Source organism: Cebus imitator, unplaced genomic scaffold, assembly GCF_001604975.1.
Source record: "Cebus imitator isolate Cc_AM_T3 unplaced genomic scaffold, Cebus_imitator-1.0 Scaffold296, whole genome shotgun sequence".
Taxonomy (NCBI): domain Eukaryota; kingdom Metazoa; phylum Chordata; class Mammalia; order Primates; family Cebidae; genus Cebus; species Cebus imitator.
In genome coordinates, this window is record NW_016107611.1 from 2,275,929 (window position 1) to 2,286,800 (window position 10,872).

The 10,872-nt window shown below is 55.1% G+C and overlaps 1 protein-coding gene across 1 annotated transcript in view; it reads left to right on the top strand.

Annotated features, from left to right (window-relative positions):
- FOXA3 (forkhead box A3) overlaps positions 1–2,126 on the top strand; it is a 10,141-nt gene extending 8,015 nt beyond the window's left edge. The window contains exon 2 of the mRNA XM_017502521.1: positions 424–2,126. Coding sequence (XP_017358010.1) covers positions 424–1,410 — 987 coding nt within the window. The 3' untranslated portion in view covers positions 1,411–2,126. The remainder of the gene's footprint in view (positions 1–423) is intronic.
- Positions 2,127–10,872: the final 8,746 nt, after the last annotated feature.

A 10,872-nucleotide genomic window follows, 5' to 3' on the forward strand; every position in this document is an offset into this window, starting at 1 on the left:
TCACCATGTTGACCAGGATGGTCTCGATCTCTTGACCTCGTGATCCACCTGCCTCGGCCTCCCAAAGTGCTGGGATTACAGGCTTGAGCCACCGCGCCTGGCCGAAAATAGTTTTTACTTTGCCGACATCCTCAGAGGATTTCGGAGACACCCCTGGGTGTCTCAAACCCTGGAGAGGCACTTCAAGCATAATCTTGAGTGTATGGGAGCATGGTGGGTGGGAAACAGGGTGGGGAGGGCAGGGAGTGTATCCAGGGAGTGAGGAGAGACCTTGAGAGACAGATTTCTGCAGAGAGAGGTAATGATGGAAGGGATTTGTAGAGGAGGCAAGACGGACAGACAGACAGACAGGCAGTGGATCCTGGGATCCTTCGCTGACCAGCAGAGTGGAGCTCCACTGACCCCTTTCATCTTTCCCTCTAGGTCTACTCTCCGGTGACCCCGGTGCCCACCATGGCCCCTCTCAACTCCTACATGACCCTGAACCCTCTGAGCTCTCCCTATCCCCCTGGGGGCCTCCCTGCCTCCCCACTGCCTTCCGGACCCCTGGCCCCCCCAGCCCCTGCAGCACCCCTGGGGCCCACCTTCCCAGGCCTGGGTACCAGCAGTGGTGGCGGCAGCAGCTCAGGGTATGGGGCTCCCGGTCCTGGGCTGGTGCACGGGAAGGAGATGCCGAAGGGGTACCGGCGGCCCCTGGCACACGCCAAGCCACCGTATTCCTACATCTCGCTCATCACCATGGCCATCCAGCAGGCGCCAGGGAAGATGCTGACCCTAAGTGAAATCTACCAATGGATCATGGACCTCTTCCCTTACTACCGGGAGAATCAGCAGCGCTGGCAGAACTCCATCCGCCACTCGCTGTCTTTCAACGACTGTTTCGTCAAGGTGGCGCGCTCCCCAGACAAGCCTGGCAAGGGCTCCTACTGGGCCCTGCACCCCAGCTCAGGGAACATGTTTGAGAACGGCTGCTACCTGCGCCGCCAGAAGCGCTTCAAGCTGGAGGAGAAGGTGAAGAAAGGGGGCAGTGGGGCCGCCACCACCTCCAGGAATGGGACAGGGTCTGCTGCCTCCACCACCACCCCCACTGCCACGGTCACCTCCCCGCCCCAGCCCCCTCCTCCAGCCCCCGAGCCTGAGGCCCAGGGCGGGGAAGATGTGGGGGCTCTGGACTGTGGCTCACCCCCTTCTTCTACACCCTATTTCACTGGCCTGGAGCTCCCAGGGGAGCTGAAGCTGGACGCGCCCTACAACTTCAACCACCCTTTCTCCATCAGCAACCTGATGTCGGAACAGACACCAGCGCCTCCCAAACTGGACGTGGGGTTTGGGGGCTATGGGGCTGAGGGTGGGGAGCCTGGAGTATACTACCAGAGCCTCTATTCCCGCTCTTTACTTAATGCATCCTAGCAGGGGTTGGTATCGCTGGAGCTCACACCTTGAAGCTCTTGGGGCCTGATGCTTCTGGTGACACATCGCTTGCCCCGCTGGTTAACATTCGGCTTGGTCTATTACTTACTGTAATGACTGCCATCTCAGTCGGCATGGTGTGGATTCACTGGGTACTGTGATAACCACCGTCAATACATCTTGGAGGCCCCCTGGGTACTGTGAGGACTGCTACGTTGATTTGTGTTATTGGCTGATCCACCACATGGTTTGATGGCCACCAACTTCGTTGGCCCTTTGGGTGTGATAGTGATACCATTTCAGTGCCATAGTTGGCCCATTAGGTGCTGTGCCCACTTCTTTTTTGGTGTACTTCTTGGCACCATGGGGCCAAGTTGGCCACCATCTACGTAACACCTTTTTTGGCCCATTGGGTGCTCTGATAGCTGTCATGCTGGGTGGGTGATGATGTCAGGGGCCATCACGTACCGTGGTGGCCGCTGCAGCTCCATGTTGGCCATGTCATCACCATTCTCTTTGGCATGGGTTGGGTGGGGGATGGAGGTGAGAATATTCCTTGGTTTTCTCCGAAGCCCATCCTGTCCCCCAACTCTGGTCCAGGAGAAACCAGAAAAGGCTGGTTAGGGTATGGGGAACTTCTACTGAAGTCTGATTCTTGCCTGGGAAGTGGGGTACTGGCTGTGTTTAATCATTAAAGGTACCATGTCCGCCTCTTACTGAATGTCTCCTTTCCTTGGCTGGTGGGCCCTGTGGGGCTTGAACACCTGAATTTCTGTTCCTCTGTCCCTTCTGCTTCCTGCCCCCAAGAGCCGGCTACCTCTGGGGGAGGAGTTGGGGGAGGCATCGACCTGACCTTTGGCTCTTTGCTGTCCCTGACCCTAAGGACAGTTTGCTCACAGATAGCAGCCCCCGCAGCAGTGGGGCCAGAGCAGAGGGGGAGGTGGCGCTGCAGTGACCAAGGCCATCTCCCCACCCCCACCTCCCAGACACACACGCAGACCTCTGCCTCTGAGGCTGTGGAAGCCTAAGTGCCCAGCAATCTTTGGCAAAACTGGGGAGGAGGAAAAAGGACAGATGAGGTGTCAATTCGGCCACTGGAGATGGTGCACGTGTCAGAGTTTATCTGTGTGTGGGTGTGTGTGTGCGTGCGTGTGTGTGTGGGGGGGTCCTCATGGTCTACTGCCGGGTGTTGTCTATTTTTTTTTTTCTGAGATGGAGTCTTACTCTGTCCCCCAGCCTAGAGTTCAGTCGTGTGATCTTGGTTCACTGCAACCTCCACCTCCCGGGTTCAAGCAATTCTCCTGCCTCAGCCTCCTGAGTACCTGGGATTATAGGCGCACACCACCACCCCTGGCTAATTTTTGTATTTTTAGTAGAGACAAGGTTTCACTATGTTGGTCAGCCTGGTCTCGAACTCCTGACCTCAGGTGTTCTGCCCGCCTCAAGCCTCCCAAAGTGCTGGGGTTACAGGCGGGAGCCACAGAACCCAGCCAGGGTGTTTTCTATTGTTGGTATCCCTTGATTATGTGGGTTTGCGTATCTGTTCATACCCTAGGTGTGTGCTTACTTGCCCTGGATGGCTGCGAATATCAGACTCTTGTGTATTTCTTTTATTTATTTATTGAGCGAGGGTCTCGCTCTGTTGCCCAGGCTGGAATGCAGTGGCACAATCTTGGCTCACTGCATCTCCACCTCCTGGGTTCAAGTGATTCTCACGCCTCAGCCTCCTGAGCAGCTGGGATTATAGGCACCTGCCACAACACCTGGCTAACTTTTGTATTTTTAGTAGAAACGGGTTTTCACCATGTTGGTCGGCTGGTCTCGAACTCCTGACCTCAAATGATCTGCCCACCTTGGCCTCCCAAAGGCATGAACGACCACGCCAGGCCTTTTGTGTATGTCTTTATTGTCTTGTGTGGTGGCTCTCTGTGTACACCTATCCCTGGGTCCCTCTGGGTCTCACTCTGTGTTACGTGTGTGTCTGTATGTCACTATCTGCCTAACTCACTGCCTCAAAGGGTGTGTGTGTGGCACGGCATACATATGGTAGGGCCAGCTGTTCTTGTGTGTTCTATGCGTCTCTCTGTGAGTCCGTGTATATCTGCATGCTTTAAAGAAAGCATGTAAGGCCGGGCGCGGTGGCTCAAGCCTGTAATCCCAGCATTTTGGGAGGCCGAGGCGGGTGGATCACGAGGTCAAGAGATTGAGACCATCTTGGTCAACATGGTGAAACCCCGTCTCTACTAAAAATACAAAACATTAGCTGGGCATGGTGGTGCGTGCCTGTAATCCCAGCGACTCAGGAGGCTGAGGCAGGAGAATTGCCTGAACCCAGGAGGCGGAGGTTGCGGTGAGCCGAGATGGCGCCATTGCACTCCAGCCTGGGTAACAAGAGCGAAACTCCGTCCCAAAAAAAAAAAAAAAAAAGAAAGCATGTAGGCTAGGTGTGGTGGCTCATGCCTGCTGTAACCCCAGTACTTTGGGAGGTGGAGGTGGGAGGATCACTTAAGGTCAGAAGTTCAAGACCAGCCTGGCCAACATGGCGAAATCTCGTTTCTACTACAAATATAAAAATTAGGCCGGGTGTGGTGGCTCATGACGCCTGTAGTCCCAGCTACTCAGGAGGCTAAGGCAGGAGAATTGCTTGAACCTGGGAGGGAGAGATTGCAGCGAGCCAAGATTGCACCACTGTACTCCAGCCTGGGTGACAGAGCAAGAGTGTCTCAAAAACAAACAAACAAAAAAAGCATGTGTGTTTGTGTGTGTCTGATGCCTGCCTTTGCTGTGTACCTGTAATGTTGCGTTTGCATGTGAGTGTGTGTGGTGAGTCTGCTGGCCTGGTGAGTGTCCGTCGCTTTTGCAGGAGGGTGTGCAGGGAAGGATCTGTGTCATCCTCCTTCAGCCACTCCTCTGGATTTGGGATCCAGGTGTCTGTCCCCCAGATCTCTCCTGTGACTCTGAGTCGGCCTGTCTGTTGTTCAGATTGGCTGTCCTGGAAACACAACTGTGCACCTCCTACCCCTCCATTCAGAATGGAAACTGAGGCCCAGATGGGATGGGGCTGGGCTGAGGTCATTCAGCAGGGCTGGAGTGGGTGGACAGGGCAGATCTGATTCTCTCTTTTCCTCACCTGTCATCTGCCTTTCCTAGTTGCTGGCTCTCTTTGCTCATTCATTTATTCAGTCAGCCAGCCAGCCATTCAGTCATTTGAAGATCAAAGACTTTGTCTAATCCACCTGTGTGTGCGTGTGTGCATGGGCGCGGGCACACCAGTGTGATGTGTCTTTCAGTTTCTGTGGGTCCGTCTTTCTCCTTGACTCTTAGTGTCCTTTCTTTCCTCTTTTTCTTTCCCTCCCTCCCTCCCTCCTTCCTTCTTTCGTTCTTTCTTTTCTTTCCTTTTCTTCCTCCCTCCCTCCCTCCCTCCCTTCCTTCCTTTGTTTTTGAGATAGGATCTTGCTCTATCACCCATGCTGGAGTGCAGTGACACGATCACAGCTCACTGCGGCGTTGAACTCCCTGGCTCAAGCAATCCTCCCTCCTCAGCCTCCCGAGTAGCTGGGACTACAGGCGCACACCATCATGCCTGGCTAATTTTTAATTTTTTTTTATAGAGAGGGGGTTTCCTTGTGTTGTGAAGGGTATTCTTGAACTCTTGGCCACAAGCGGTCCTCCTGCCTCAGCCTCCCAAAGTGCTGAGATTACAGACATGAGCCACCGCACCCAGCCAGTGTCATTTCATTCTGTATCTATCTGTCCCTGACCCTCTGTCTGTGCCTTAATCTGTGTGTCTTGGTTTCTTTGAGTCGCTGGTGCTGCCTCTGTGTGGCTGTCTCTCCTATGGCTCACCTCGATCTCTCTCTCTCTGTCTCTCTCTCATCTCTTTTTTTCTTTCTACTACTTGGACTCCCGCCCTCCCTTCCCCTGGGACTTTGGGTTTCTCCCTCCTTTTCTCAGTCACTCTTTCCCGGGGTCCATCTCCCCCGACGCCTTTCCTGGATCACTGGTCTCTCTCTCTCTGGCCTCTTTCCCTCTCCCAGCTCCCTGGTTTCTGCCCCTACCTGCCACCTCGAAGGCCAGGCCCTCTATTCCTGTCGCTGTGCCCCGCCTTGCAGGCTGCGTGTCACCCCCGCCCCCTGCCGCGCTGGCTCCCCGTCAGTCCCACCAGCCTCGCTGTCCTGGGCAGGCCGGGGAATTCCTCCCTGTTCCTGGAAAAAACAACTGGGGCCGAGAGAAAGGCCCTCAGTCTCCCCAGGCACCCGCCCCCCTCCCTTGGGCTTGGGGGTCTCTCCCGGAGTCGGCCAGCCCGAGGCAGGAAGCCCTGCGGTTTCTGGCTTCTCCCAGGCGGCCTCCGGATCTGGCCCCCGCCCCCCGGCCAACAGCCCAAATATTATTCCGCGGGAGGAGTCGGTGGTGGCGGGAGGAGGCCCAGGCTGAAAGAAGCTTTCAGGGCGGCCAGGCCTGGGGCTTCCTGTCCCCAGGCTCGGGCCTCAGGCCGCCCCAGTGGGGACCTCAGGTGGCCGGAGGGGTGGGGTGTTGTTGTAGGGTCCTTGGGAGAGGGTGGGGCCATCCGTTGGGGTGTCTGGTGGCTACCAGCTCTGCTGGCGTGGGCAGGTGTGACCCCTACCCCAGGGACAGCCGGCTGGTGTCCAGCGTGGAAAAGTACCACGGTCAGACGTGGGACGCATGGACAGACACGGGACGCCATGAATCAGGGATGTGGGGTGGCCATGGGGACATAGGTGGCCCTGGGCTGTGGGCCTAAGGTGACACGGTCCAGGGGAGTGGCTCGTGGGTGGGGAAGCAGAGGCTGGGGCAGGGTCCTAGCTGTGGGCAGAGGGCTGTCAGCATTAGAAGGCATGAAATGATGATGATGATTAAAAGCTCCTAGGACTTCCCACGAGTCCGGGATTGTGTTAGCACCTTACAGAACTGACGGACTCTATCCTTCCCGCTCCCCTCAACTTTACTGTTTCGTGAAACAAAGGCACAGAGACATTAAGTGACTTGCCTGGGGTCACACAGATCAAGGCGGGGTGCTAGGGCATGAACCCAGGTAGTCTGGCGCAGAGGCAATGCCTCTAAGCACCCTGCTGTTCTGTAGGATGGGAGGGCCAGTGGCAGCGCAGCGCAGTCCTGGGGTCCCCAAGCCCTCCCTGGCAGGCAGTCCCACTCTCCGCCACAGCCTGCCATATGGGAGGAGGTTGGCTCCCAGAAGTCACATACTCACTGGTGACTGGGCGGTTCACAGCTAGGTGGGACACGTGTGTCCCAGTCAGCGTGTTTGTCACTGGGCTTCATTCACATGTCTGGCTGTCAGCATCTTGGTGTCACCGTGTCTGTGAGCTTGTGTGTTTCTGTGTGATGCATCTCTGTTCAGCACGTTAGTGTGTGTGTGCTTGGACGTCTCTGCGTTGGTATCTGTCCTGGGTTTGTGTTGGTGTCATTGTCTCCCGATGTACACATGTAGGTGACTGTTCTGTCTGTCATTGTCTTCTTTGGGCCGTCGCCACGTTCTCTGTGTCTGTTCATCGTTCTGTGCTTTGTCACCATGCCTCTGTGCCTGACGACAGGTTTGCCTATCATTGTGTTTTTGATGAGCACGCTTCACTGTGTGTGTCTGTCACTGTCTGTGACAGTGTGTCTCTGTGACTGTTTATGTCTCTGTCACTCTGGACCTGTCACTGCGGCTCTAGTCTATATCTGTCACTGTGTGTCACCATGTCTGTCCCTCTATGTGTCACCATCTACCCAGGTGTCACCGTGCATGTGTTACTCATCGCCCAGGCCACAAGTGGGTGTGTCGGGCCCACCGGTGCCAGGGCTGTGGCCCAGCCCATCCCACCCTCGCGGACCGTGGGCCAGGCTGGGCGCCTATTTGCAATCCTGCCCCAGGTAAACACCAAGATCCGGAACCCAAGGGCCACCTCCCTCACCTCTGCTCCTGCCCCTCAGCCTGTTCTGGGCTGGACCAGAGCCCTGCAGACAGTGAGCCCCAGACTGGAAAAGTGTCCTGACCCTCTCCCTCCCCGGGCACCAGCCTCCCCAAGCCTTCAGCCTCAACTCTGTCTGTCTGTCTGTTTCTGTCTCACTGTGTGTCGATCTCTCTGTTTCTCTTCATCCCTACTTCCCCTCACCCGGGCTTCTCCTTGGCTCTGCCTCTCTCTGGAATGACCCTCTCTCTTCATTCTGTCACCATCCCTCTTTCTGTCTCTGCGGGGAAGTTCCATTTCTCTGGCTGTTCGGCTGATGCGTCTCCATTTGAGTCTGCCTGCTTCCTGACACTTGCTTTCTAGCTGGTGCTGGCACTCTCTCCGCAAGTGTCTTTCTGTCCCACTTTGTAAGTTTCTCCTCCTTCTCTCTGCCGTCTGTCTGCCTGAGCCTCTTAGTCTTGGGGCCTATCTCTGTGGGTCTCTGAGCCCCCAGCCCCCACAGACACAGACTCTGCCATGCCCAGGCCCTTAGGGGGAGTGTGTGGCCCCCAGCCTCCCCCCTCAGTGTGCTGGTATATATATATATATAAACGTATATGTGCGTATTATTTATATCTGTACCCGGGCAGCAGGGGAAGACACTGGGGCCTTTGTGTAGGCGCTGCCCGCCTGCCCGCCACTCTTCTCCCTTCATCCCTGCCGCCTGCCCGCCTCCACTCCCCCTGCACAGAAAGGTTCCTGTGGGGCCTGCCAGCTTCCTCTGCCTGAGGTGTGAGTGGGCACGGCACGGGTGAGGCGGGCAGGAGGGCCTGGGGTTTTTTTTCCAGCCCCAGGAAGCTTTCCGGGTGGGGTGGGTTCTGGAAGGAATGGGACTTCTCAGCTGAGCTGCTGTGGGTCTGTGTGTATCTGCTGTCCCTGAGTGTCCCTGCGCCCTAAGCTGGCCTCTCTCCGGGGGTCTCTGAGTCCGTCTGTCCATCTAGATGCTGTTCTGGCATTTTCTCTGTTGGTTTGGGGTCTCTCTCACGCATGCACAGTCGTCGGGCATTTGTGCTGGGCTCCGTGTTGAGAATGCACAGATAAAAGTCGGTCCCAGTGGGTTCTGTGCCATTTCTGTCTCATATGCTCCATCCTCTCACCCCCTGCTTGAAAGCTCCCACCTGTTCCTGTTAGAACAACATTCAGGCTAGGTGTGGTGGCTCATGCCTGCAATCCCAGGACATTGGGAGGCCGAGGCGGGCAGATCACTTGATTGTCAGGAGTTCAACGCCAACTTGGTCAACATGGTGAAACCCATCTGTACTAAAAATATAAAAAGAATAGCTGGGTGTGGTGGCGTGCACCTGTAGTCCCAGCTACTCGGGAGGTTGAGGCAGGAGAATGGCTTGAACCCTGGAGGTGGAGGTTGCAGTGAGCGGAGATTGTGCCACTGCACTCCAGCCTGGTGACAGAGAGCAAGACTCTGTCTTTTTTGTCTCAAAAATTTTGTCTCAAAAAATACAAAAAACAAAATCCAAAGTCCTTATCACAGTGTCCAGGTCCTCTTACTGCTCCCCACCATCCCTCTGATTCCATTCCCCACTACTCTGCTAGCACTGGTCGGCCCGCTGCTTCTGGGACAAACTAAGCAGGCTCCCACCTCAGGACCCTCGCATGTGCTATTTACCCAGATTTCCCCTGGCTCACTCCCTCCCCCGCTTCACTTCTTAGTGTCACGTGCTCAGTGAGCCCTTTCCTACATCCTTCTAAAATAGCAGCCCCAGCCCAGCGCAGTGTCTCAAGCCTGTAATCCCAGCCCTTTGGAAGGCTGAGATGGGCAGATCACATGAGGTCAGGAGTTTGAGACCAGCGTGGCCAACATGCTGAAAACCCGTCTCTACTAAAAATACGAAAATTAGCTGGGCGTGGTGGTGCACGCCTGTAGTCCCAGCTACTCGGGAGGCTGAGGCAGGAGAATCGCTTGAATCCGGGAAGTGGAAGCTGCAGTGAGCTGGAATTGCACCACTGCACTTCAGCCTCGGTGACAGAGTGAGACTCTGTCTCAAAATAAATAAATAAATAATAAAATAAAATAGCAACCGGGGCTGAGTGCCATGACTCACGCCTGTAATCCCAGCACTTTGGGTGGCTGAGGCAGGCAGATTGCTTGAGCTTAGTAGCTTGAGACCAGCCTGGCCAACATGGTGAAACTCCATCTCTATTAAGATAAAAGACAAAATAGCCATCCACGTGACTCTCTGTCCCCTTTTCCTGGTTCACTTTTTCTCCTCGGTACTGACCACTCCATGGCTGTCACACTTTATGGTCCTGTTTGCATCTCTTACCTGCATGCCAGCTCCGTGAGAGGAGAGGCTGCATTCTTTTTTTTTTTTCTTTTGAGACAGAATCTTACTCTGTTGCCTGCTCTGGAGTGCAGTGGCGCATGATCTCACTGCAACCTCTGCCTCCCGGGTTCAAGTGATTCTCCTGCCTCAGCCTCCCACATAGCTGGGACTACAGGCATGTGCCACCATGCCCAGCTAATTTTTGTATTTTTAGTAGAGATGGGGTTTACTATGTTGGCCAGGCTGGTCTTGAACTCCTGACCTCATGATCCTCCCACTTTGGCCTCCCGAAGTGCTGGGATTACAGGCTTGAGCCACAGTCCCTAGCCCAAGGGCTGCATTCTATTCCCTGCTCCATCCACATTATCTCCCCCAGTGCTTGTCACATGCTGGATACTGAATAAACACTTGTTGAGGAAGAGAAGCAACCCATTAATCTGTCCATCCCTTAAGCTGACCCTGTGCTGGGTGATGCTGAGGACGCAGTGGTGATCAAGACATCCCTGGCCTTCCCTTCTGGGGCTCACAGTCTGTTTGCCAGACAGCAACACTCCAGAATGGATAGGGCTGGGATTGGGGGAGTACAGGGGGATATGGGAGGCCCAGAAATGGCACCTGATGCAGGCTGGTGGTCAGGGAGGGCTTCCTGGAGGAGGTGCCTTGGTCTGATGACTGGGGACCAAATAATCCAAACAGATGCAACCTTGCACTTCCTCACAGAGCTCCCATTCCCTGCCTCTGTCTCACAGAACTTCCGAGTTTGAGGATGTCTTAGCTCTAGTTCACACCTGTGCCTTTTCCTGACTTCAGTCTCTCTCACCTCTTTTTCTTCCCATTTTAAGTTGTTTTTTCTTTTTTTCTCATCTCTTCTTTATTGCCTTCCCTGTGCATCTAGTCTTCCCTCTCTTACGTGACTGTTGTGGGCATCTCATAGGTATATCTTTCTCGCTCAATCTATCAGAATATTGCCCTTTTCTTTTTCTTTTCTGTCTCTCCCTCTCTGGTCTGCCTCATCCCTGAGGTCCTCTCGGGTCTCTCCCTGTTGCTCTGGGTCTCCGGCTCCTGCCTCTCCTTGTGTCTTTCAGTGAGCTGGTCCCGAATCTCTCCCTCCCAGCTCTGGTGCCTCCCATCTTTCCCTGAGTGTCTCTCCACCTATAGCCTGATTCCCAAATAAATCCAGAACCCCTCCACCCTGGCCCCACCCTGGCACT